This window comes from Rousettus aegyptiacus, unplaced genomic scaffold (assembly GCF_014176215.1).
Source record: "Rousettus aegyptiacus isolate mRouAeg1 unplaced genomic scaffold, mRouAeg1.p scaffold_m13_p_4, whole genome shotgun sequence".
Lineage (NCBI taxonomy): Eukaryota > Metazoa > Chordata > Mammalia > Chiroptera > Pteropodidae > Rousettus > Rousettus aegyptiacus.
The window spans coordinates 45,754,773-45,781,011 of NW_023416307.1; the positions used below are offsets into that span (position 1 = coordinate 45,754,773).

The following is a 26,239-nucleotide window of genomic DNA, read 5'->3' on the forward strand; positions in this document are numbered from 1 at the left end:
AAGCACATCTCTAATTTTCTGATCCACACTGTAACACATTTCAGCCTGTCTCATAAATACATAATAGCATTCCTAAACCCACTGTTAATCTTTGTGCTGTTGAAATGCATGTGATGTCTATAATCTTTAGCATAACGAACTAATTTTCTTCCCATAAAATCCTGTTTACATTAGTCACATCACATTTTTCAAAATGTTATATGGATAATTGAGAATAGTTTCAATTTAAGTCTAATAGAAAATAGACATAAATGTTTATTCGCATTTTGAATTAGCTGGATCATTTATTTTATCTTCCTAATCATTACTCATAAGTTCATCTTGCTTATAATGGATATCTCCTTCACTATAATTTTGCAAGGAAATGGTAAATTGATTATGCAGTTAAAGGATAAATTCTACTCATTTTAAGACAAAATTTTAAATCATTTATTCATACATTTGTTCACTTATACAGCCATTCAACAAATATTTATCTACTGTATGAAAAATTATATAAAGACATACAATATCACAATGTAAGACCCCCCAATAGGGGTACCTCATACTCCTACATCTTGATCTTCTCATTCTCCCTGCTGCTCTTACTGGGTCCTCTTTGCTTCTGGGTCTTTTTTCCATGCCTACACATGGTCAGCCTCCAGCAACACTTCTCGAAGTACACAATTACTTTTTCCTGGTTTCTCATCCAGGTTGTACATGCTATTTTAATTGCAAGTTTTTCCCCACTGCCTCTGTGCTTATGAAGATTAAACGGGAAAAATGACTGCTTAGGAAAGTATGGTAAGTCAAGAAATAGCTTTCTATAACACTAGTGCGTTCTCTGGAGTTGGCTGTTATCTGAACCCCAGGTAAAAAATCATACAGAATTTGATAAGCAACCTTGAGGAGATGGATTATTCCCAAGAGTTTAGTGACAAGAACTAATCAAAGCCCTTGACAACAGAATAAAATTATAGTGAATTTCCATTTTCCTTGCTCTTCTTTTCTGACCTGAAGAAGGCGTTTGCCTGGTAGCAAAGGCAGACACATCAGCCAGCAGCTGCCTAAACACATGGCTTCATTGTAATGATAGGAGATTAAGGAGAAAGAGCCAGGGATTAATTTAGCTTTCAGAGCAGAGAGCAGAATAGAGAGTTGAGCTGAGAATGTGATGCCAACCAAAATACCATTCGGTTGGCTAGATTTTTTTTAAGTTTTTATTCCAATGACATAGTCATACCATTCTACTCAAGAGGTATGTGACAACGGGAAGGGACTTTCAAAAATGAAGGTTTCTACTCTTGCTGTCCTATGTTCAAAAAAATAATAATTTCTATAATTTTTGCCTCTGTAATGTATATCTTTTTGAACACTCACTGCCACTAAAGATGATACATGGGTATCTTTGGGGAGAAAAGTCTCAGGAGCTGCTTTGGCTGGGCCACCACATGTCACCTGGCTTGAAGAAATTTATTTCAGTATTCATTTGTTCCTTAATGTTCCAAATAATTTTTTGAAGACCAACGTCATAGAAGGATGTTTCGGCTTTAGGCCTGTTTGAAATTCTTTTGGGGTTGTGATATGTGCATATAGTTTCTCTTCTTCCTGAGCAGAGTGGCATTTAGCTAACAGAGTAAATGTGTCTAAAGAGTAAGTTGTTCAAAGTGTTCATGGTAAAAAGTTTCACCTCAATCCTCAGGCTGTTCCCCTAAGTTCTCTACACTTGCTCCTCAAGCTCCATACTTTGGGGGAGTTCTTAGCCAACACTAATCCCCATGGTGTTTTCTTTCTCAGTTGTCACAGATGAGACCTTGAGCTTCATTCAGAAAAGCAGACGCCTCCTGGTTGTCCTAAGCCCCAACTACGTGCTCCAGGGAACCCAAGCCCTCCTGGAGCTCAAGGCTGGCCTAGAAAACATGGCCTCTCGGGGAAACATCAACGTCATTTTAGTGCAGTACAAAGCTGTGAAGGAGATGAAGGTGAAAGAGCTGAAGAGGGCTAAGACGGTGCTCACGGTCATTAAATGGAAAGGGGAGAAATCCAAGTATCCACAGGGCAGGTTCTGGAAGCAGCTGCAGGTGGCCATGCCAGTGAAGAAAAATTCCAGGTGGTCTAGAAGTGGCGAGCAGGGTCTCTCTTATTCATCCTTGAAAAATGTATGAAAGAGGCAATGAAAGGGGTGAAAAGATCCAAGGGAACCCCAGGAAGGAAGAGTTCCTCTTCTTTATGCCCAATTTATTGTTTCATGGACAGAAAACAATTCTATGGAAGTCTCCCCATAGTGATAAATTTAGAGTGACTGTATGACTGACTGGCTGTTCTGCTTACTCAGGCAATACTAAGGTTTAGAATGATAAGACCACCAGTCTGTCACCAGTACCCAATGTCACTGTTCTTTGCAGGCAAAGATGTGGTTAAGGTGAATTTCTTCTCTAGCCTCTCTCCATGTTCCTACATGCTACACATTTCTGTGTTTCTCTCTCTCTCTCTCTCTCTCTCTCTCTCTCTCTCTCTCTCTCTCTCTCTCTCTCTCTCTCTCTCTCTCTCTCCCCCTCCCTCCATCCCTCCCTCCCTTCCTCCCTCTCTCCCTTCTTCTCTCTCTCTCTGAATTTTAACATGGGGCAGCCTTTTGTTGTGGATTGAAAGACGCCTTAAAGCTAAGGTATCTGTAATGAATTTCCAAGTATACTCTTCTTTTTCCCTTATTATTAGTCATCTTTAAAAAAATAATCAGGGTCTAAATTTATTTGAGCTGAGGATAATGAGCTCTTTTACTCATTCTGCTGTAAAACACACCATGACAATGACACCTACCCCCACTTAGAACTATACAGAGCAGTATTACTAAAAATGCTCCTTCTAATTGATTTTCTCCTACTATACCCCCTGTGTCCTCTATCTCAGGTAATCAATGTCATATTTGTCAACTTGAAAAATATACCATAAATTTTTTTATAATAGTAAACTTCCGAATATCTGTATATCAATCCATATTTAGCACTCCATCTTTCCTATCTACCATACCTTGCTTGTATCAGTCTTTCAGAGTTTACAGGTGGCTCCATACTTGGTTCAGTCTGATAGTAAGCTTCCCCTAATGGTGCTAATAGTTAAATAACAGCAAAGTGCTTTTAAGGCATTTTCAGGCTTGTGACAAAAGCGTAGAACAAGGTGTATGGCAATTTGTCTTTTGATCTCAGCCTTGCTAATGTGAGTATTAGGAAAGTGATTTCTCCTCACTTATTTCTATCCCCACCCCCCACTGTTAAGTGTGGAAATTAGACTCAGTGACCTTGAGAGCTGCTTTTATCATTAATATTCTAAGAGAATTAATTAGATCCCTAATATTTTCCCTATTTTATTCACTGATACAGTTAATACACTCACTCCAGACAAGTCAGCCTAAAAGTTATTGTCAGTGTAACTTGTTTTTGTTTGTTTTAAGTAAACTGTTACTGTTTTTAAGACTTTGAAAAGTAAAAACTAAGTCTAGAGTTTACAGAATGATGAATATCATATATGTGTGTGTATATACATATATATGTATATACATGTAAATTCATATACACAAATTATATATATGTGGACCTATATTATATATATGTAATATAGACACATGAATTATATATGTATATATACATACACATATGTGAATTATATATGTGTGTATACATATACACATGCACACACACATATATACACACATGCATATGACTTTAAATAGTCTTTGGCACAATATTACAAGCCACTGGTACTCTCGTCCAGTCTTTAACTTATGTCTTTACTGTAATGCTTCTGTGTCAGTGTTTTCTACAGATTAATATTATTTGTGAGTTCACAGGTCACAGAGTGGTAACTCGTTAATTCTTGCCTTCCCTAAATAAATGTAAGTAACTCACTACTGCTACAGTTGATCTGGGTGCAGTGGCATCTGTTGTGAACAGAACTTCCATGGTCACTGCTAAGTAGTAGCCAGTCCTCTGGCATTACCTGATCATCTGGTATGTTTTGAGCACACGCACTTAAAAAACAGATATGATCATCTCAGTGCCAAACTACTGGAGGAATAAATCTCTATTTAGACTGTTGAGAAATAAAGGAAAGGAAATAAAATACTTATAAATGAGCCTGAGTATTCTGTGAAACACCATAATTCATAATTTAAAGAAACCCTTATCCAGTAGTATGAATGTTGTGAAGCAATTCTGAAACTACCTCTTACGTTTAAGAGTCCTTCATCAATATTAAAGACCATAATAAATTGTTTCTCTATATAGGAGTTATCAATTATTTTAAATTGAAAAAAAAATCATGAATCCTTGCCTAGTGTTCTAGGGAGTCATTCTTGGATCTATTTTTTGTTTTAGCCTTTTAATGATGTTCCTTGTTTCAGACTACAATTACTACTGCTAACAATACTTCACTCACAAGACTAGAGGAGACCTGACTCTAGATAAGATTTGAATACCAATTCTTACATGAGCTTTAGGTAAATGTGGGACAGTCCCATCACCAAGGGACCATTCTCATGCCAATACTACATTCCTTTTGTACCTTTTGATTCCATATTTATCCCAAATGTTGTTGGGTGCCCCTAGAAACTTCTTAATTTTGCTTTCTATTTATATTCCTGTCTTTGGTACTGAACTTTTTCAAATGATAAAATATAAAGCATCTCAAATTTACATGATGTGTCTCATTCTAAAAGAATTTTGCTTCAATATTTGTTATTTGTTTTATGTCCCAGAAGATGCTTAATACAGTGTATTTGAGGGAAATGGGGAAGCACATAATTTAGAGAACAGGAAGAAATTGTTCTCTAATGTTAAAACAAATGTCTCTAAAGTTAAAAAAGAACCTTAGTGGTTTGACATAAACAATATGAAGACCTTCTGCATCCAAGTTAACAGATAATCATGATATATAGAGTGTCTGATCATGCAACCATATAAAATTGATGTAATTCTCTTCTGTGTTGTAACATAGATGGTTCCCTATGATTCTAATAAACAAGCACGTCATCGTATTTGGAAACAAAAGCATTACTCTACTCGTTAATGATCCACTTTCTTTCTGTAGGTTTTAATAGTTTAAAATTATCTTTTTTATTTTATCCATGAACTTTTGTATTTTCCATTTTTAATTTGATTTGTAAATGTGTTTATTTTAAAAATAAACCATTTATTTTCAGCTTCAAATTTTATTTTGTACATGTGTTTTATGTCTTTATTTTTATGTTTGTGCATAAGATATGAGAATAAAAATAATGATACATATAAAAATGTTGTAAGTAACACTAGTTAAGTTTCTTTCTCTGAGAGAAATCTGAGAAAAGCTGGAACTTCATCTCAAGAATATTTCCTTTATATATTAGTAAAAGAGTTACTTAAGTAAAATGGATTGCTCTGATATACCAGTACTCTGTGTGTGTGTGTGTGTGTGTTTGTGTGTGTGTGTGTGTGTGTGTGTTAAAAAGCCAGAGAGAGAGAGAGAGGTTCTTTTAAAACAAAGACAAAGTTTGTTCCTTTTTCTTCAACTTGGAACTTGAACTTGGGTAGCTTACAGGAATCTCTTACCTTTCATAGGCTTTAATGCAACCCCAAGGCAGTTGTTTTAGAATAAGATCAATCAATTAATACCCTGCTTTTAAGTTAATAGATAAATGATGTGTTTCTATCACAAAATTTCAAATATAGCAGTGATAAATATTTGGAAATGTATTTTTTTTTGAGTTATAGTGACAGGAAAGCCTTCTACTTTAATTTGTTTTTTCCTATTCACTTATCCCGAAATTATGTATTGAGTCCTTATAACTGAACTGGTTAGATTAGCAAAAATTTTCCTAGTGAAGAATTTTTCAAAATAGAAGCCTTTTCTTATCACTTCAATTCATTGACTATAAGTCTGTTCTTTAAGTAAAAGGTTTCTATTCATTTAGGAAGCTACTTTAAAGCAGAGTTGAGCAATAATGTATTTCGCTATTTAATGGAGACACTAGTAATGGAGACGCCCACTACTAGAGGTGTACAAGAAGAGAAATGATTGATCATATTGAGATTTTGTATATGGGCTCAGTATATTAATGAGTGGTGACAAGTCTGAAGTTGTTTTCAATCCCGAACATATTAAACGAACTTCTAGAATATAGAGGTGACTATTTAGTTTTAATATCAGTAATTTGGTCATCATAGCTAACTGGATATGACTGACCTTGTTAAAACTCTCAAGATATTTTCTCCAGTCATTTACTGATGTCACTAAGTCTTTGACACAAGTAAATTCACACCACGATAGGAGAGACATATTTAACGACTAGTCTGTCTTATTTCTCTGTTTCTACCCACAGGATATGAAGTATCTTTAACAATAGGCTAGGAGCTTAAGTTTTTCAGTAGTATTTTTTATCAACACCTATTTTATCAACTGAATAGACAGAACTTTTAAAATGTATGACTCTCATAAATCCATATATCAAGGTGATTCTTGACATTATATCAATAATTGATTCAAATTCAATCAACATTAGTTCATACTTTTTTATAATGTGTTTGCTAGACATTTACATTTAATTATCTCTAATTTATTTATCAACCCCCATATTTGCTCTCATTAAATTTATTTTATAGATGGATTAACTCATACTTTAAGATATTAAGATACAAAAGAGATAAATGAAGAAACCAATATTTGAATTCAAATTCATCTTGCAAATTAGGTGCTTCCCCTCTCCCCCCCCCCCGCTTTTTTTTTTAACTACACTTCAAGTTTTAAGAGAGAATGAGAGAGAGCCTTACTGCTCTTTCATACACTAATTACCTAGCCAAAGAACAAAGAGAAAATTGCAGCCCTATTTTTCTTCTAGGTGAATTTCAGAGAGATTATGACGTTTAAAAGCAAGAGTATTCTGGAATATTGAGAGATCCTAGACCAAAAATTGTGACTTGAAAACCAAATTAATACCACACAAGAAAAACGTCTCATCACTCTACAGCCACACTCGGAAGTTTGAGCCAAACAGAATGAAAACAAACAAACAAACAAAAAAACACTTAGGATTCCTCTTCGAAAAATTTTTAGCATGAAAATTACAATTTGTATCCTTAGATATGAAGTTTTGATAATATGGAAAATATTAAATAAGCCATAAAGGATGCAGCTTATTTCAAATTACTTTCTGAAGATCCCTAGGTGTAGATAACCCAACCCTCATCTAAGAAGTATCTCCTATATTTATTGCTCAGAGTTTGGAATTTAATCATTCACATCTGCTTTGTTAGCATCACCTGCTTTCAAATGCATATCCCACACTTTCAGGATGGGGTACTAATAATTTTTAAAAGTTACAAGTTCTATTTTCAGAAGATCTAGGGTAATGTTTTCTTTTTAACAGTGGTATTCCCTAATTGGATAGAACATACATTTTCCAAATATGTCTATTTTGAAGTAACACACACGCACACACACACGTGTGCGCGCACACACACATGCAATTTGAGTGAATTTCTTTTGATGAAAAACTATCCATGTTATCTTAAGAGTGTATCATATTTATCACGAGGCAGGAGAAGCCGTAGACTTCCTACTCACATTCTCAGGTTTATGAAAGGCAACTGCATAAGATTCTGAGCAGGACTAGACAAAATACAGGAGTCTACAAAATACGTGCATGCACACGTGGGCTTTGATGATAGTACAAATTTAGATTTAGCTTTTAAGATTGAAACAATAATTCTCTAAAATGCACACTTGATAAAGCAAGCAAAAATTCTTAAAAATGAGCATATGCCTCTTCCAATTTTCTCTCAAATTCATGTTAAATTCACTAATAAGGAAGAACTGATCTAGTCCAGAGCTCCTTCATTCCTTGTTAAATTCATAATGATCAATTTCACTAGAAACTTTCAGCTTGTCTTCACAGGCTGAAAAGTCCCTCAGAAACTATTTCAACCCTAGCTCTCAAAACATTTGCAGTTAACCTCATGATATGTCTACAGCACCTGTTTTCAGAATAGTCCATTGAAGCAGCGATTTATATATTTGGAATTATTTTCTTTCAGAAAGTAACATTGTTTAAGCTCTTAAATCAAATAGTGAGTTAAGTATTACATTTATCTCAAGAACTTTCCTGTTCAGATCTGTTCCACTCCACCTCAGCAATTATTAGACCTGAATGACTTCCCAGAAGTCTTAATTAATTGACTGATTCTTACTTATTGCCCCTTTCATTGATTTTTAGACCATATCTTCACTTGCACACACATATACATGCACACACACACACACACACACACACACGAAAAAAAGAAAATGAATTCTGGTCAATACAAAATATTGATGTATTCGAAAATTTTAGGTATCAAGAGATATAACTACATGGATCTTAGAAGATGGTAGTTTCCTATTGCTCTTCATTGATCAGACCAAGTCTAGAGCATTGTATTCAGTTCTGTTCAGGATACGACTCTTCAGAAACACATATATAAACTGAATATTATTCAGAGGAAAATGATAAAAGTAGGGAAGAGATTTGATACCATGTCACCTGGGGAATAAGATAAAATATCTCACAATTATTTAATCTAGAGATGAGAAGAAACTACGGTGAGATCAAAATGGTTGCAAAATATTTCAAATATTTGAGGATGTCAAATCTAGGCCCACCAGATAAAGTGGTAAGGAATAATATTTCAAACCAAGAAATAATTTACAAGCAAAGCTGAATTTAGCTGCTTTTAAAGGTGGTTAACTTCTCATCTTTAAAGGTAGTGGATACTTTGCAATCATCGGTACAAATGATGTAGATGAGATTCCTTAACTGGGTGAAGTATTTAACACTAAGATCCTATATTCATTACTTGTGCTTTGTGAGAAGGACAATAATGAGCTGGAACTTATACAAGTTTTCACTAGGCATTGTCCTATTTTTCCATTTTCCTGTAGATACAGTGGAAGCAGTTTTTGACTTCATTCAGAGGAGCCGAAGGATGATTGTTGTCCTGAGCCCAGACTATGTGACAGAAAAGAGCATCAGCATGCTGGAATTTAAACTGGGTGTCATGTGCCAGAACTCCATTGCCACCAAGCTTATTGTGGTTGAGTACCGTCCCCTTGAGCATCCACACCCAGGCATCTTGCAGCTAAAGGAGTCTGTGTCTTTTGTGAGCTGGAAGGGAGAAAAGTCCAAACATTCTGGCTCTAAATTCTGGAAGGCTTTGCGGTTGGCTCTTCCCCTGAGAAGTCTGAGTGCCAGCTCTGGCTGGAATGAGAGCTGCTCTTCCCAGTCTGACATCAGTCTGGACCATGTTCAAAGGAGGAGAAATCGTTTGAAAGAGCCCCCAGAACTCCAGAGCTCAGGGAGGGCTGCAGGTGCCTCTCCAGCCCCAGGCATGATGTCCAAGCACAGAGGGAAGCCCTCTGCCACCTGTCGTTGCTGTGTCACCTACTGTGAAGGAGAAAGCCACCTTAGGAGCAAAAGCCGGGCAGAGATCCATACCCAGCCCCAGTGGGAGACACACCTCTGTAAGCTTGTTCCCCAAGAGTCAGAAACTCAGTGGATACAAAACGGCACCAGATTGGAAACCCCTGCTCCCCAGATGTCAGCCCTTGCTCTTCACCATTTCACGGATTTATCCAATAACAATGACTTTTATATCCTATAATTACTGAGTGGTGGGTGGTGGCTGCTATCTCTATCAGCCCTCTTTGTGTCATGAACTTGTGAGAGTAATTGACATTTTTACCCTTTAATGGACTAGCAGATTGTGTCCCCTTTATTGATTTTTAAAAACTATTTATTTCTAGGAGACAAAAGACCCGAAGGACCTGCATCCAGAATTATTGCCTCTAATGGCCTCAGAAGAGCACACTCTTCTTGGCCCCTAGAAGGTCAGTATGTGAAAGTTGCCTATAGTATGATCTTCTATCTTGCCAAATGGTTTAAAACTGAGCAAAAAATATAAATGTGTTTTCACTGAGTTTGTCATGAGCCAGTCAGGTGTACTCAGACTATGAGACTTACAGGGTATATGTGTCCCAAAGGAACATTATGGAAAAGAGTTGGTTCTAGTAGGAGCTATAGGACTAAGCTCAACAGAAAAGCCTACATCATAATTTCTCTGAAAGAACCAAACACACCCATGCAGGGATACATGGTGTTCTCTGTCTCACTGTAAACCGGTGTCTTCTAAACTGCCTAAAGTTGTTAGCATCAATAAAGTTATATTTTTATGTGATTTCTTTTGCACTAACCAATTTTTACCTCCTCTCTCTTCTTTCTAATTTTTATGGCTTTTAAATTCATATCGGAAGAGTATTCCATTTCAAGAAATCAAGATTTGGTTTAGGTACTAGGAAAGCTGAGCTATCTCTTTAGTTCCTTCTAATGTATATTAGGAGAGATCTGGGAAAGGACCAAAAGAGAGTGAGGAAATGTTTCAAAAGAAATATAAAAATCTCATTTTATTTTTAGAACTGGCAGCTGAAAAATACAGTATTGTTAGTTGTTGAGTGTAGAGTTTGGTACATGAATCTCTTCTCATTCAGGATTCTGAGACATTATAGTCAATTCAAGTGCCTACAAGGATCAGAAGGTTAAAAAAAGAAACCTGGGGGCAGATATAAGCATAATATACATGTCCTCTATCTCGGACCCATATGTATAGAGACATAGGTACAGATATGTGCTTCTTCGCTCTAAATATTTTAACATAATCGTGAGATATATGACATTTGATCTCTCGGTCAGAGAGTTAATAGAGATGATTGGGTTTGTAGGTAATTGAAGAGTATTTATTTCTTAAAAAAAGGAGCAACCTCTATCAAGTTGCATGTTGATCATTGGCACTGATTTAGCCCCACTATTGGCCGATTATTTAGTTTTTAAGGTGAATCTAAAATTTAGATTTTTATATAACCCCTCAATTATGGGATAACATCAACTTAAAAGAAAAAGAAAAAAGCAAAGAATCGACCGAAATGCATGAACACATAGTCAGCCTGCCTGTTGGCCACTGGTTTGCTATTTCAGAGCTAAAATATTCACCTAAAGAACACAAGTCCGAATGGATATTCAAGTGTCCCTGACAATGTTGAGACTGGAGAAGACCAATGTCCCCAAGGACATAGTGGGAGATGTTATTTCGTCTCTAAATTGAAAACACCTAAACCCTCAGAATAAGGTTGATATGACCTGACACCACCAGAGGAGAAAAAGCTGGAAAATAATGTGCCTTCCATCTACTCTGTTGAGTTTTCCTGGCTCGTGGGTTTACTGTAAAAAACTTAGAAGCACAATCTACTACACCTGAACAAGAGCAGAATAAAAAGAGCAAAACCCCATACCAGACATGGGTAGTTGATATATTAGTCTGGGTTGTTAGTGAGCTATAGTCCAATGAGTGTCAGCCTCTCTCAGTCACTTATAGTGAATAAGTGGAATGGGAAAGAAATCTGAAGTTTTATCCCACTACTCCTCGTGGAGAGAAAACCAGAAGATCCCTTCTCTGTCAAAACAAGAAACTATTAGATTCTCCCTGTTGAAACAAAACGATGAGGGAATAAAGACCCTCCAGAGTAAATATGATTCATCATGGAACTTCTATAAGGAAATGACAGGCCACCTTAGCTGAATGTTCAGCAGAAAATGATTGAACGCAATCCATGTTCTATGTTACATGCCTTCTTGAAGAGATTAATGGATCCCTGATATACACTCAAGAATTTTCACTTGAAAGACAGATAGCATTTTCTCGCCAAATCTGTTAATTGTAGGTAATGAAAGTTGTTCCCTATCCTAAGGAGGAAGAGAATTTTTTGCCCATAATCTGTCTTATTTCTTATTAGCTCAGTGTCCCCCACTATTAAATATTTTTGAAAAAATTGAAAAATTACTTTTGTCATTTATTAATTATTTTTTAGTGAAGAAAAATAAATGAAAGAACTACTGGCAGATGCATGGAAATGAAACACCTCTTATTATGAATGAGTAGCAAGATAATTGTGGTGTTCTCAAAAGCTAAATTTTGGTCAGTATCAATTTCCAATGACAATATAAGTACAGTATAAACAGGATAAAGTTATAGTTTTGGCATTAGCTCTGCAGAAGTTAGAAGGATAACAGATAATATTTTTACTATATGGAGAAAGGCTTGGAGGTCAAGTTATTAGTCCCTGACCCAACATTCTGCAATTGAATATGATATTCAGTGCCATATTTCGGTGAAGCAAATAATAAAAAAAAAAAAACTTCCTCATAGGTCACGTATATTCATAATTGAAATGATATGATTGTAGGTTAAATGGATATTATTTACATACGAGCACGAGTTTTAGGTCAAGCAGAGATGAACATGAGTCCTGCTTCTCCCTTGTTTGATCATGGACAATATCTAGACATCAATCTCCTGCTAGCTAAAATTGGGATAATATTATTAACCTCATTGGGTTTTGTGGGCATTCAAACTTATAATGGATGTAAGTGCTTAGCACGGTTCCTGGCACATTATAATTGCTTAATAGGTGTTGGCCAGTACCACACCCATAATGAAATCACTTTTATGATTCCATAAACTTACATTTGCATAAAAATTCATGGCTTAAAAATTGATTTCATATGCATTACTTTATTTTTTACTCTAACAAAATGCACAAAAGAAGGATAGAACAGGAACATATTATTCAAGTTAAGTGATTTTTTTAATGACACTCAGCCAATTAATGATAAGGGTAGGTCTCTAATCTAGGCTTAGTACACCTACTCCAGTGCCAATTCTAAAACTACTCCTATGAGATTCAAGTAGAAGTATTTCTATTACAAAGCCACCTAACTGGAACTATTTAATCTGAACTATTATGCTTTCAAGTAAAAAGGCAGTTAATGTAAACCCACTAATTAAATGTCATATCAATTGTCTGATGTGTCATTTGGCCTTGTCATATTATGATTTTACATAATTTCATTTTTGAATATTATAACACTTGTTTGAGCATTGAAAAAAAAAAGAGTCATGTCTTTGTGTCTTCTAGACTCTAATTTCATGCTATAATTTTCTCCCAAAATAAATAACTTGTATTTGTCTTAAGGGAAAATAAAAATATGTTCACCACTTACCTTGAAAAACAAATTTAATCTTTTGGCAACTGTGATTTACACTGAGTTTCAGTTATCTCCTCTTATAACTAGTAAAAACTCTAGTAATAATATATTTACTTCTAGTATGAAGAGTTGAAGTGGTTGGAAAAAATAGTTCCTGAGCTAGTATTTATGGAAAGTCATGAATAATAACTTGAACTAGTCATAAAGATATGCACAGAAGGACAAACAATCCCTTTGGCAATAGTTTCAAACTTTTGTCTAAGAATCATTTAGTGGGTATCTTAAAGTTCCCAGAGCAAGCCCCTCCCCCAAAGGAGCTGGGTTATTAGATACTGAGTACTGTCAAGACTTTGCACTTTAATTCTGTGCCCTTGACATTTCAGATAAGGTATTTTGTAAGTCAAACTACTACCTTTGAGAATTCTTTCAAACATTTTCCATTTTTTTAAATATTATTTTTTTAGGTTATAAGAGGAGAAAGCCTTTATTAGAGTCTAGTCCATGGCTTCTTAAAGTGTATTCCATTATGAATCCACATCAGATCCATTTTGGGTTTATATTAAAATGCATATGCATTGACCCTATGCAAGATTAACTTAATGAGAATCTCTAGAGTGGGGCAGATCTGCACTAGGAATAAACTTCCCAGTTGATTCTGATGCACAAAGAAGATTAAGAACCATTAATTTTTATCTCTTTTTAACTCCTCTTTTACCCTTGTAGGCTCTGATTTTCTCCAGCCAAGGAGGACTACGAATCATCCTTTTAACAAAGTGTTTACAGGCAATAGATGAAAATGTAAGGCATGTTTAGCCCCTGAAATTGCCTCAGCACAAGGAGACAGTTGAATAGAAGAGTGGTTAGTAGAGTGTATTTCTAACATATGAAACATCAAGCACTGACATCTGGAAATCTGGTAGGAGTATTGTAATCATCATATGTATTAGAATCAATAAGCTATCCTGTACTAACAAATAACCCCAATATTTCAGTAGCTTCATATGACAAGACATAGATATTGTTTAGGCTACATGCCCTGAATAAGGACTTACTTTTTTTGTAGTGTTGCCATATGAAATATGTGGCTTCCTGCTGTTCTATGCTTCAGCCTAAATATTATACTTATTACTCTCACTTGTAATTCATTGGCCAAAACTACCTATAAGTACTGATACAGTCATAAGAGCAGAACGCAGTTTTCCTGGGTTCTTAGGAAGAGAGAAATGAAATAGAAATTGATGAACACAGCATTGTCTTTGTCTAAGAATGTGATATTAAAATTACCTGAAAAGGCAAGAGCCATTCAAATGGATATGTGTCACATAATTTGATAATGAAGGAAGAGAAGAACTTTGCTGCCAATACTCACTTTGGCTTGCCAAAGTGTCAAGTTGTGTAGCTATGTAAAAAAAGAAAGTGTACAGAAAAGAGTAGACCTGACCTTATATGAATGCTCCCCAAAGAAAAGTTGTTGAAGGAACTGAAGGAATACGCAATATTAATTACAGCTTCTGGTAGAAAAAGAAGCATTCTTAAAAATTGGAAAGTTTCTGTAGCTGGTTAATTCTCATTCAGTGCTTTCAGTTTAGTTCTCTAAGAAAGTGATGCTCAAACTATCTGCCAATGAGCCATTTAATTTTTGAATATCCAGGAACCTCAGAAGAATTGAAGACATTTAGAACATAACAGAGCATGTAACATGGTCATTAGAAAGCATTACTTGATCCATTTATCTGAAGAGCTAAATAGGGAATTCAAACCAAATATGTTAAAGCTCAGACGAAAAAAGAGACCAATACTGGTCCGGGTGTTTGGAAGTCTACTGCTATCTATCTATGTGTCTGCTCTATGATTTGGATTTTCTGTTAGTATTAAAGATTTGAATTTTTATATGACTTCTCTAATGTTGTGCAGTATTATTTGATCATAATGAAAAGTTCTCTGTGTTTGTGAAGACCAGTGCTCAAGAAGTCATGATCTATTTTAATAAGTTATGATGTTGAATAAAGAAAACAAATTATTTCTTAGTGTAGCAAAGAGATAAGTGACACACTCAAAATTCTTTAGAGAATAATTTAGGAAGTTTTTCTCTTGGATAACTCAAAACACTTAAATGAAAAGATGGCTCTTTGAAATGGGCTCAGGAAAAAAAGCAGAAAGATTCAAAATAAACTCTGAATTCAGATCATGAACTATTTTTATCCTACTCTTAAGTGATAGGAATTTTAGTACTCCTTTGTTTTATTGGGGAAAAAGACAAAATAAATAAAATCTGATATGTATTTATTTTTTATTTTAAAACACAAAGGCCTGTACAACAACTTATTATGTTTTTATTGTCAAAAACTGTGCCACATACTTACAATTAATTTATAATTTAGCACCATGTTTTGAAACAGCTTGTGCAAGTGGTTCTTAACTATGATTGGACATCATTTTTTTTAAAAGTGCATACATTTGAGGCCAACTTTAGACTGCTAAATCTTTGAAAATAATTTAAATGTATAAAAGAAAACTGTCTTAAGTATTCTTATAATATTTCCAAATATTTCAATAAAAAATCAAAGATGACATATTATAAATTTGTAGGGAAAAGGTAGAAGCAAATTCTGATACTACAAACAATATTTTTTTCACAAAGTGAAAAACTAAACCTCATTGCCAAATATTGTGTTTTGAGTCCTTTATTTTCATATCTTATTATAAAATTACTTGATATATGAGAAAAATATAGACAATAAAATTATAAAGATGATCAATCATCTAAAATATGATAAAGTGTTTAAAGTATAACAACTTGGCTGTAGGCAAAGACAATTATATGATCTCTAAGAGGAACCAAAAAAATAAAAGAATAAACAAGCCCATTCACTCATTTGCAAACCTCAGTAATGTAAGAGAGAAGGAAGACATATAAAAACTCTCAAATATCGGACCGGACAGCTAAAATGTGGAGCAAGTGCCAGGATTTGGGGAATAAAGCTGAATGGTCATTTCTATTATGTGTTCTTAACATAGTGGAAAATATTAAGTGGGAGTCAGAAGACTTGAACTGGAGTACCAGTTTTTTTATTTACTGTGTTACTTTTAATCAGATATTTTTGCTCTCAAGATCTCAATTTCCTCATATATAAAATGGAAATAATATAATATCTACCTCATTGGATTGTTGTAAAGTTATATAATAAATGTGAACCTCTAAAATCTGTAAATTGCATGCTTGGTAGTGGTATTATTATTACTATTATTGTTTTTATTACTATTATTAATAATATTTTATAAAAGAAAGCTGTGAAAAAAGATGAGGTTCAAGAGAAGTTTCTTAACCTGCTGAATCCTGGACTACTTTTCAGATCACATAGCTTAACTGTAATCTTTCATAACCTAAAAATTAGGGAGTAGAAAATACAATTTCATATGACTCTAAAGATTGAAAATTACAAAAAAAAAATCAGTCTTTGAAAGAGTAAGAAGTAGAAAAATAACTATTTGTGTTGCATTATAACACATTATTCCATAGTACCTTAAAACAAAATATATGGACTATTTCACATTTTCTGTGGGTCGTAAATTTAGAAGAGACTCAGCTGGGTCATTCTTGTTTAGAGTTACTCGTAGGATTGACATCAGACTTTTAGAAAGGGCTGAGGTCATCTGAAGGTTTGACTGAGTATATAGGATTCACTTGTAAGTGCAGGCACATGGATGTTGGTAGGAAGTATCGGTCCCTTGCCATATGCACCTCCCCATAGAACTGTTTGGGTATTCTCATGACACATCAGCTGGCTTACACCAGAGCAAGAGATGCCAGAAAGAGAGAAAGGAGGTGGGAGAAGGGAGGAAGGGAGGGAGGAGGAGAAGGAGGGAGGGGGAGAGAGAGAGCGTAGACAAAAAAGAAAGTCTCCATGCCCTCTATGACCTAGTCTCCAAAGTAACATATCATTGCTTCTGCAGTATTCTATGGGTTAGAAATGAGTCCCTAAGTCCAGCCCAAACACAAAAGAAGGGAAATTTGGCTCTATCCCTTGAACAGAAGAGTATCAAATAATTTGTGGACATATTTTAAAGCCAGCACTGTAACACGGATAACCATTTAAATTGGCCCTCCATATCTGCAAGTCCCTCATCTATGGATTCAAGCAACTATGGCAGAAAATACTTTGGAAAAAAATTACATTATTGCCGATGTGTACTATATAGTTAGGCCTATGATGGTTGTCTGTACTGAACATGTGCAGGCTTTTTTCTTGTCATTATTCCCTAAACAATATAGTATAACAACAACTTACTTAGCATTTACATTGTATTACGTATTATGAGTAATCTAGAGATGATTTAAAGTATACAGGAAGATGTATGTAGATTATAAGCAAATACTACACCATTTTACATAAGGGACTTGAGCACCCGTGAATGTTGTTATCTCCGAGAGTCCTGGAAAAAATACCCCTGTATTTTTCAGCTGAATAAATTAACATCTAGAAAAGAAAAGTGATTGGTCCTTAGCCTTTCTAACTTCATCTCTAACCTGATATGCTAACTTGCTGTAGTGGTTCCGCAACTCAAAAGAAAGCTGTCTTGTTCTAGGACGTCTTCTGTCTGGTGAAAGATTATAGAATTGGGCAGAATTACATCATCTGCAGTCCTGATATTTCTGTGTCTGTCATTCTGGCTGTCTCTTCCTCTCTCATTTTATTCCCCCCGCTCCCTTCCCTCCTCTCCTCATTGTGTTCTACTGGACAAAGAGGCAAGCAGACTCTGAAAGTTGCAGATGAATGAGATAAATGGAGCTGTTTAATCACATTGGTCTGGCGTTTGAGTATTGAAATAGAACTTTTATTCTGGATTTGCCTCTAAAGAGATCGAAAGTGACTATTTATTCCAAAAATCAGCCGCTACACGAGAAAGAATGAGCAGGTAAATGCTTCTTCTGGAGTCACCCAGGTTCTCATCTTAGCTTTGAACTGAATTGGCTATATATTAATAATCAGATAATTTCTGCTCTGTATCTCAGACTTTCTGAGCCTCCCAAATGGAAGGAATTGGATTAGACATTCTGTAGAATATTATAATTCTATGCTTGACTTACTGAGTAATGCTAAAATAAGCCTCTTCCCTCCTCACGTATACACAAACCAGCACCCAGGGTCCAGTAATATTTGGAAAAACATTTAAAAGGTGCAAGGCTTCTACTCAAGAAATCATGAACAATGCTTTTGTCTGTTCAGACCTAGGTCCTGTAACATCCATTTCTCATTGTAAAGCTAACGACTAATTTCTGTTCTCCCATATCTATTTTCTGTTACTGTCTGAGGCCAGTATCTGTGAGGAGATACATTAAGTTGACACAGAGCCTGATCATAGTTCAACTCTGGTGACCTCAATTTCTCTAAATCAATTTTAATTTAAAGTTCCAAGGTCACTACTTTGTAAATTAGATTGAAAAAAAGAAAAAAGATTCCTTTTTATCTTCTTAACAGCTTTATGTCCTTAGCTTACCCATACAAACCCCGAGCAGCCTTCCTATTGTGATATATGTCCACATATTTCATTGTGCCAAAAAAAATAGTCTGTTTTGAAATTGCATAATATATAAATAGCACCATCTCTGGAGTTAGGATACCTGAGTTCTACTCCAAACTATAATTCTTTCACTATGAGACCTTGAGTAAAACACTAACTGTGCCATTGTTTCTCCCATCAATACAATTCAAAAATTAATTACTATGTGCTTTTCTAATATTCTAGGAGTTGTTGTAATAATAACAAAGAAAAACTTTCCTATATTTTTCAAGGTACAATCCATGATTCCTTCCAAGTAATCTAAAGTTAAATGTCTAGGGACTATGATTCTTCTTAAACTCATAAAAATGCTAGTTAAGTTGCACAAAGTAAAAACAAATCTGAGATCTCTCTGCCCACTCATTCTGAGTCAATTGCTTGCCAACTGTTGTTGATCCTACTTCCAAAAAGTCTTTCAAAATCTTTTTTTCTTTTTCCTCTCTAGAATTCTAAGAATTTAAGCTATATACACACTAAGAACTCTATTTTCTGAACATGCCATGTACTTTTATTCTCTAAATGCTTTTGCTAATGTTCTGCTTGGAATGCCCACTATTCTTCCCCTCCATCTAAGAGCTCTTTCAATGCTTTATGTTTCAGTCAAATGTTTCCAAGCCTATAAAATTTTCTCATGCAGAATTGGATACTCTTTCTTTTGTATTTGTATTTGCATAATAATTCTGTTATTGAATTATAAATTTCAATTTACATGTCTTATACCTGATATTCTGTAAGTGTCTGTAGACAGAACTATATAGTGAATCTCTAATTTGAGCACTTAGCATGATGGCTAGCATAGAATAGTTTTCTAATTAATGCTTTTTTAAATAAATTATCATGACTGCTATTATTGTGAACAAAGTAACAAAACCTTGCCTCGTTCTTCCCTTTCCCCTCTGTTATAGATGCAATGTTTTTTAAAAGGCATCGTTTTAGGCTTGTGCTCATCACGGTACAAAATGAGTTCCAATGTTGAATCCTCGGGCTCCCAGAACCACATTCAGCACCACTAAATTTAGCCCTTGGCATTGCTTGAGGACAGATGATCCATGGCCAAGTAGGGGTGGAAAGAGCCCCAGCTGTGCCATGCCTGGCCTATTCACCACCCTCACATTAAGGACTCTCATTCCTGCTCCACTCGATCTGCAATAATAGCTGATGTTGAAATCAGTATCATGCTCATTGGCAGATGTTCTGTTTGAGAGCTTGCTATTAAATAAACTAAAAATGACAGGACACTAAGCTGTGACCAACACTATCTACCTACAGTGTACCATAGAGTATTTCTAGCTAATGAATTTAAACAGAAAAAAATAAGCTTGTTTATTGTTTTAAAATCCAGATGACATTGGAAAAACAAAATAAAGTACTGTGTTAATTCATAATCAGTTGGTAATTAAGAGATCAGTTCTTCCAAATGCCCTACTTAATATATATTTTTTTTCTATCTGGGTCAATAAACTCTCACAAGACAATATGTCTTACAGCCCTCCTCTCCATGCTATCACCAATGCTGTGTTCAAGATTCACCTCCAGTAACAGCTTTCTGTTTTCCCTCAGTGACTCCATTCTCCCCTCTACAAATTCTTGTGTACACCACCACCAAATCAATCTTTCTAGGATACAACTCTGACCATGACACTTCAAGTCTCAGCGACTCTGTGGCATCTCACTTTTTACAATATAAAATTTATTTTGGTTTGTTTTGCCCTGAATTTGGGACACCTTATTTTCTGGCCTGACCCTACCTTCACCTACTTACTTTTTTCTGCTTCCATATGTGCACTCAACATCCAATCCAACTCAAAGACCTACTGTTTCTTGAATACTTTTTTCCATCGGTATAACTTTGTTCAGTTGTTACTGTCTGTGAAAACCCTTTTACTCATCTCACATGTCCACTCTCAACATATGGTCTAAATACCATTTTTTTTCTGGTACTGCCAATGTAAAATATTTTCTTTCCTATTAAATCTCTCATAACATTTCCAGTTTTTTTTTCATTTATTGATCATCTACTCTGTCCCAGCACTATTATAAAAACTCAAAACAATCAGTGAATAAAACAAATAAAATTCTTTCCTTTTCTTAGGTTATATTCTAGTGGAAGGAGATAGAAAATAAATAAGTAAAATACATAGCATGTTATGTGGTGATAAATTCTGCATATTTAGACAAAGTAGAGACATGGGATAAAGAGTGTTTGGAAAGGACTTTCAATTTTAAATAGTATTCAGAGAAATCCCCCCAAACAAGATGGCTTTTGAGTGAAGACCTAAACAAGATGACAGAGGAATGAACAGACTTAATAGCTAAGTGTAAAGGCCCTAAGATGTCAAAAAGAAAAAAAAAAATCAAAGATTTCTGTGGTTGGAGTGCAAGGAACATATGAAAAAAAAAATAGAAAATGAAGTCAGAGGCACTGAAGCGATATGGCAATAACATACTTTCTTATAGGCTACTGTGAGACCCTCTGTTTATTCCAAGTGAAATGACAAATGCATCACCCATAGTCCCAGCAGGAAACAGATGGCATACATGAACTGGAAAATGTAACTGTAGTTTAATAAATTTTCTTACGAATGTGTACATGTACACAAGGTTTAAGAAACTTAAAATTAGGTAGTATAATACCCAGCACTAGTAGCAATGGGCAGCATTACTATACAAGGCCTAAAGTTTCCAGGGGAAGGTGTGGTTATGAGAAACTAGGAGTGTGTCTGTATGAAGTGGGTCGATCATATAGAAGCAGGAGGAAGACCTAGACCTCATTCTCCTTTTGCCCATTGATCTTTAATGGTCTCATTGCTAAATCCTACCAGAATCTAGAAATCCAGAAATCTTGTAGATGCAATCCAAAAAGTTTAGTCTCTTAAGGCATAAAACAGGGTAGATAAAGATAGAGAGGTTCTAGGGGGTACATGTAAGTGATCCAGGTCTGAGTGCTATCAGAAGTATCTGAGCAAAGGAGTGACATGATATTCCTTACACTTTATCAAGGCACTCTGCCTATTTTTTGAAGAATAAACTATAAGGGAACTAGGATGGAGGTGAGAGTTTACTGCAGTAAACTGAGAGATGGCTGGGATGTGAACCAGCATTTAGCAACAAAGTGATAAGAAGAGGGTACAAATTATGTTTTTTTTAAAGGTCGAGCTGGCAAAATTTTCTGTTAGATCAAGTTATAAAAGTATACGCAGAGCAAAGGATAAATTCAGTTTGGGCACAAGAACCTGATAAAACAGAGTCGCAATCTTGAAAGGGGAAGAGTAGAGATTCAGTTTTTTTTTAAGTTAGCATACTTGTGTGTTTTTCATCACTCATATTTAGCTACATATGGACAGATAGGTAAAGAGAAAAAAATTAAAGATAGAATACAGAGAAAAAAATTCTGAGAAACATGACCCTGTGTGAATTGAATCTAGTGCCCAGTTGGAAGTTTCCTTAAATATCACAGAGTTCAGATCAAGAGAAGTGACACTCTTTCTCTTCAATGAGGCGGTGGAGCAGCCTCCCTGGCAGAGATGCAGATCTTTGTGAATTTTCTGATGGGCAAGATCATCATACTCGAGGTCGAGCCCACTGATACCACTGAAAACGTCAAAGTTAAAATCGAAGACAAGGAGGGCATCCCACATGACCAGCAGCGTCTAATTTTTGCAGGCAAACAGCTGGAGAATAGCCGCATTTTCTCAGACTATAATATCCGGAAACAGTCTTCCCTGCACTTGGTGCTTTGTCTACAGAGTGGCATCATTGAGCCCTTCCTCCGCCAGCTTTCCCAGAAGTACAACTGCGACTAGATGATATGCCTGCAAGTGTTATGCCTGCCTACATCCCCTGTGCTGTCAACTGCCAGAAGAAGTGTGGCTGCACCAACAACCTAGCCCCAAAAAGAAGATCAAATAAGGCCCCTCTGCTGCCTCAGCCCATAAGTTGGCCACCTGCCCAAACCCCTTGGTACAGGGGCCTCAATAAAGTTTCCCTTTCATTGACTGGAGCAGGGAAAAAAAAAAAAGTGAACTGGTAAGTGAGTAGGTGTAGTGCAGGGATTTGAGGACTACCTTCTCTGGTTCTCTTATATTGCTTCCTAAATGAGACAGACAATAGTCAAGATCATCAGTCTATAGTGAGAATGGGTAAAGAGGAATTGGATGTTGGATATTTGAGACAAAAGAGCCAGATGTGAAATAGTCATCTAGGAAGAAAGTAAATGGTCCTGAGAAAGTAATGTTATTTCTGGGAAGCAATTAGAGTCTACTTGAGGATTGTGATCATAAAACTGATATGAGATCAGTCAACATGCTTGTGTTTTTTTCTTCAACACATTCGGCTACATATGTACGGGAGGTGAGTAGGTGGGGAAATTGGTTTAACTAGGATGGAGATTGAGAATGGCTGCAAAGGAATGGATATATTGATAGACTGTGTAATTTAAGTCAGTTAAGGAGTGAACTGAGGATATGAAGTAGTTTAGGAATAATGAAAATTATAAGATCAATGGATTAGAGGTCTTCATAAGGTCAAAAAGTTGCTGGAATAGGCTACTTGGTCAAGTGATTTAGAAAGGCAGGAGATGACAGAGATTAGTACTTTAAACTGAGATCATGAAAAATTAAAAGTATTCGGTCTCATAACATTAAAGATAAGAATGTGGCATTGGGAGAGTAAGGTTGATTGAAGACAGAATGACTGGGAGGGGGTGGAGGACATCAAGAATGTGAGTAGCTAAAGTATTGAAAATATACTCAATGTGAATATTTTAGTCACTGAGAATTAAGGCAGTACTATTGAAGGAATGACAGTGAGCCAGTGTCAAAGTCACAAAACGAGGCAGGGAAATCCGGGGTTGGTGTACAATTACAGTCAGGAGGGAATCTGCATGGTATACATGAAATTTAAGGCTGGAGGTCCAGAAGCAACTACAAAGAAGGAGGAGGACACTTATTTGACTTCCAGGCCAGTTTTATGATGCGTATGGGAAGAAAATAGCCACTGTCTAAGAAGGCTAGGAAAGAAACAGTATTTTCAGGGGCAAACCAGCTTTTATCAGAGTAAGAAGAAAAGCTAATTTACAAACAATAGACAGAATATTAGAAATTCTGCTGACTGACCATGAGTTCCAGAGGACCTGGTGAAAGTGGTGGAGTGCTTGGAGAGGTGAAGGGAATGAGATCATTAAAGAGGAAGAACAGAACCATGTCTGGATTATAACAAAGGAGATGAGGTGTTCTGGGAGCCTTGGATTTATGTATCACCTGTGATGAAATTAATCGGATGGATCCCAACAGAGAAATGGTTGGGAGATTGGATCCAAATGGGAAGAGGGAGCATAAAGGGACCTATGAAAAGGAGAGTTAAATTTTTTTGGAGATGATAAGAGAGTTGTAGGTGTTTTGTGGTCATAGCTGATACAAACAGGGACAGAGCATAATGAGATTTGTCCCAGTATTCTCTAGGAAGAAAAAGGTGTCAAGATTATGAGTGCTGGGTTTAGAGAGAGTCAGAGGTCTCTCCAGGAGCATAATAAATTCTGGGGGGTCTCCCTTGACCTATATTGACAGAAGTGTGAGGGATAAGAAGCAAGCTCTCTACTTCCTTCCCTGTATATAATAATTTATTTACATGTTTTATAGTCCTCTATTAACAGTGCCTTGACAGCATGATTATTGTTGTTGCTTAGTTTCTCTATATTCTCCAAGGCCTCACACATGGTAGGCACTTTGTAAATCATTTTAAAGTAATGATTAAACCATCCTCAGTTAACTATTGAACATTAACTTTTCTATTCCATGAATTTGTGCAGTATAATTTTTAAATGCTTCCTCTTCAGAAGGTCTAGTGTCTTAAGTCCTCTGCCCCTGCCAGAAGTGATACCGCATGGAGTCAATGAGATTTAGCTACAACAACCTACTCCTATTTCTCCAAACTATTATACTCTTTAACTTTCTCTATATCTTTCTGCACCTTTTCTTCAAATGCCCACTATTCTACCTCCTACAACTACTTATACCTACCTTATAAATTTTTCTTCATTACTTGAGGTGCAACTCAAACATCACATGCTTGACAAATGCATAACCAAGACCTTTTTTCTTTATTTTTCTCTATTTTTGGTAGAAGTAGCCATGTCTTCTTTTCATTATAATAACATTATGATTTTTTAGAGCATCCAGCTCTTCAATGAATCCTTTTTTAGAAGTAGAATTAGATCCAGAAGAGGGAATATAAGCCCACTCAATCTGTAATATTTTTCTGGTTTCATTAATTAATTTATAACAGGTATAAGGTTCAAATCGGTCCAAAGAAATTTAGTTGGGACGACTACTTGGATTTCCAGAAAGAAAAAAGTTATATTTTGATAAGGTTACTGAAAGAATAAAAATTGCAAAAACCTTTTTTACTTTGTGGGAAGAGATCATGCAAATGAAGCAACAGTGAGAAAGAGAAGAGCCAAGAGGTGAAAGGAAAATAACTCCTGAATACCTATTTTAAGTTACTGGATCCAGCAGTATCTAAACCATTTTCTATTTCTGGACTTTTCAGTCATGTGAGCTAAAAAATTTCCCTTTACCTTTAAAAGAAAAACTCATAAATAAATGAACCATAATTAACACAATGACTTCATGTGATGGAAAGTCAGAAGTCCTGTGTCTAGTAATCAAAGTCCAAGTTCCTGAGAATTATTGGGCTTTCTAGGACAATAACAGAAACAGTGACCCTCTTAGATAGTGGGGAGAAAAGACCTTGTCTAGGACTGTTCTCCTCACTCTAACCCTCTATTTATGCTTCGTATGTGATGAATGACAGTAGTCAGGCCATTAATGCAGAGATAATTAGCCGAAGATAATTAAGGGAAAATTTTTCTTCCTTGTGAAATCTATCCAAAGTCTACAATTAAAAGTTCATTCAATTATGACAGTTTCCATATTCAAACACAAGTCACATAGTCTGAAGACAAAACCTGCCCTTGAGAGAAACAAAGAAAAGTTTTAAATCAAAATATTTCAAAGGAAGTCGCTTCCTATTATATTTCATCAAACTGCTTACTCTTAAGAAGAACTTTTGACATATTTTATTCAGAAATTTTACATTCTCATTCAGAGTTATAAATTAATTAATTTATCAGTTATTGTTAACTCAGCAACAACCCAGAACAGAGAAAGTTTACACATAAAAGGTACAAAACTTCAATTTTGAAATTATTACTTTCTAATTTTAAAAAGTAGATCAAAGACATACCATATTAGATATTTTTGTGAACACATTATTTTTTTAAAGAGTTAAAATAGACAAAATAAAAATAGTACAAGCTTTTTCTCTGGAGTGTAACAGAATTATTGTTAATAACATGTCTATAACACACTACATTGTTTTGACAGGCACACCTTCATCTGGAAAACCCGAGGCTAGATATCTGCATTCAAAATCACTCAGGGAATTACATTAATTGCATGAAAAAGGCCATAGTGATTGGCCATCAAATTCAATTAATCACAGACATTGACCATCTCCTGAAGCATATTTCTTATGGCTTACGTTGATAAAACTGTATAAAAAAAAAAGCTACAGCTGTGTACTTTAGAAATAGTGTTTAAGGAC

At 35.5% G+C, this 26,239-nt stretch overlaps 1 protein-coding gene and 1 pseudogene across 6 annotated transcripts in view; both read left to right on the forward strand.

Annotated features, from left to right (window-relative positions):
- Positions 1 to 26,239, forward strand: part of LOC107505912 (interleukin 1 receptor accessory protein) — a 182,334-nt gene that overhangs the window by 107,356 nt on the left and 48,739 nt on the right. Inside the window, exons 11-13 of one of the 6 annotated variants that reach the window (XM_016136333.2) lie at positions 8,923 to 9,546; positions 9,784 to 9,867; positions 13,799 to 15,543. In XM_016136333.2, the coding sequence (XP_015991819.1) occupies positions 8,923 to 9,546; positions 9,784 to 9,867; positions 13,799 to 13,869 (779 nt within the window). In that variant the 3' untranslated portion in view covers positions 13,870 to 15,543. Of the gene's footprint in view, positions 1 to 8,922; positions 10,260 to 13,798; positions 15,544 to 26,239 lie in introns of those variants that run through there. The other 5 variants (XM_036218692.1, XM_016136331.2, XM_016136329.2 and 2 more) reach the window with 5 other exon arrangements.
- LOC107505914 lies at positions 20,797 to 26,011 on the forward strand (annotated as a pseudogene).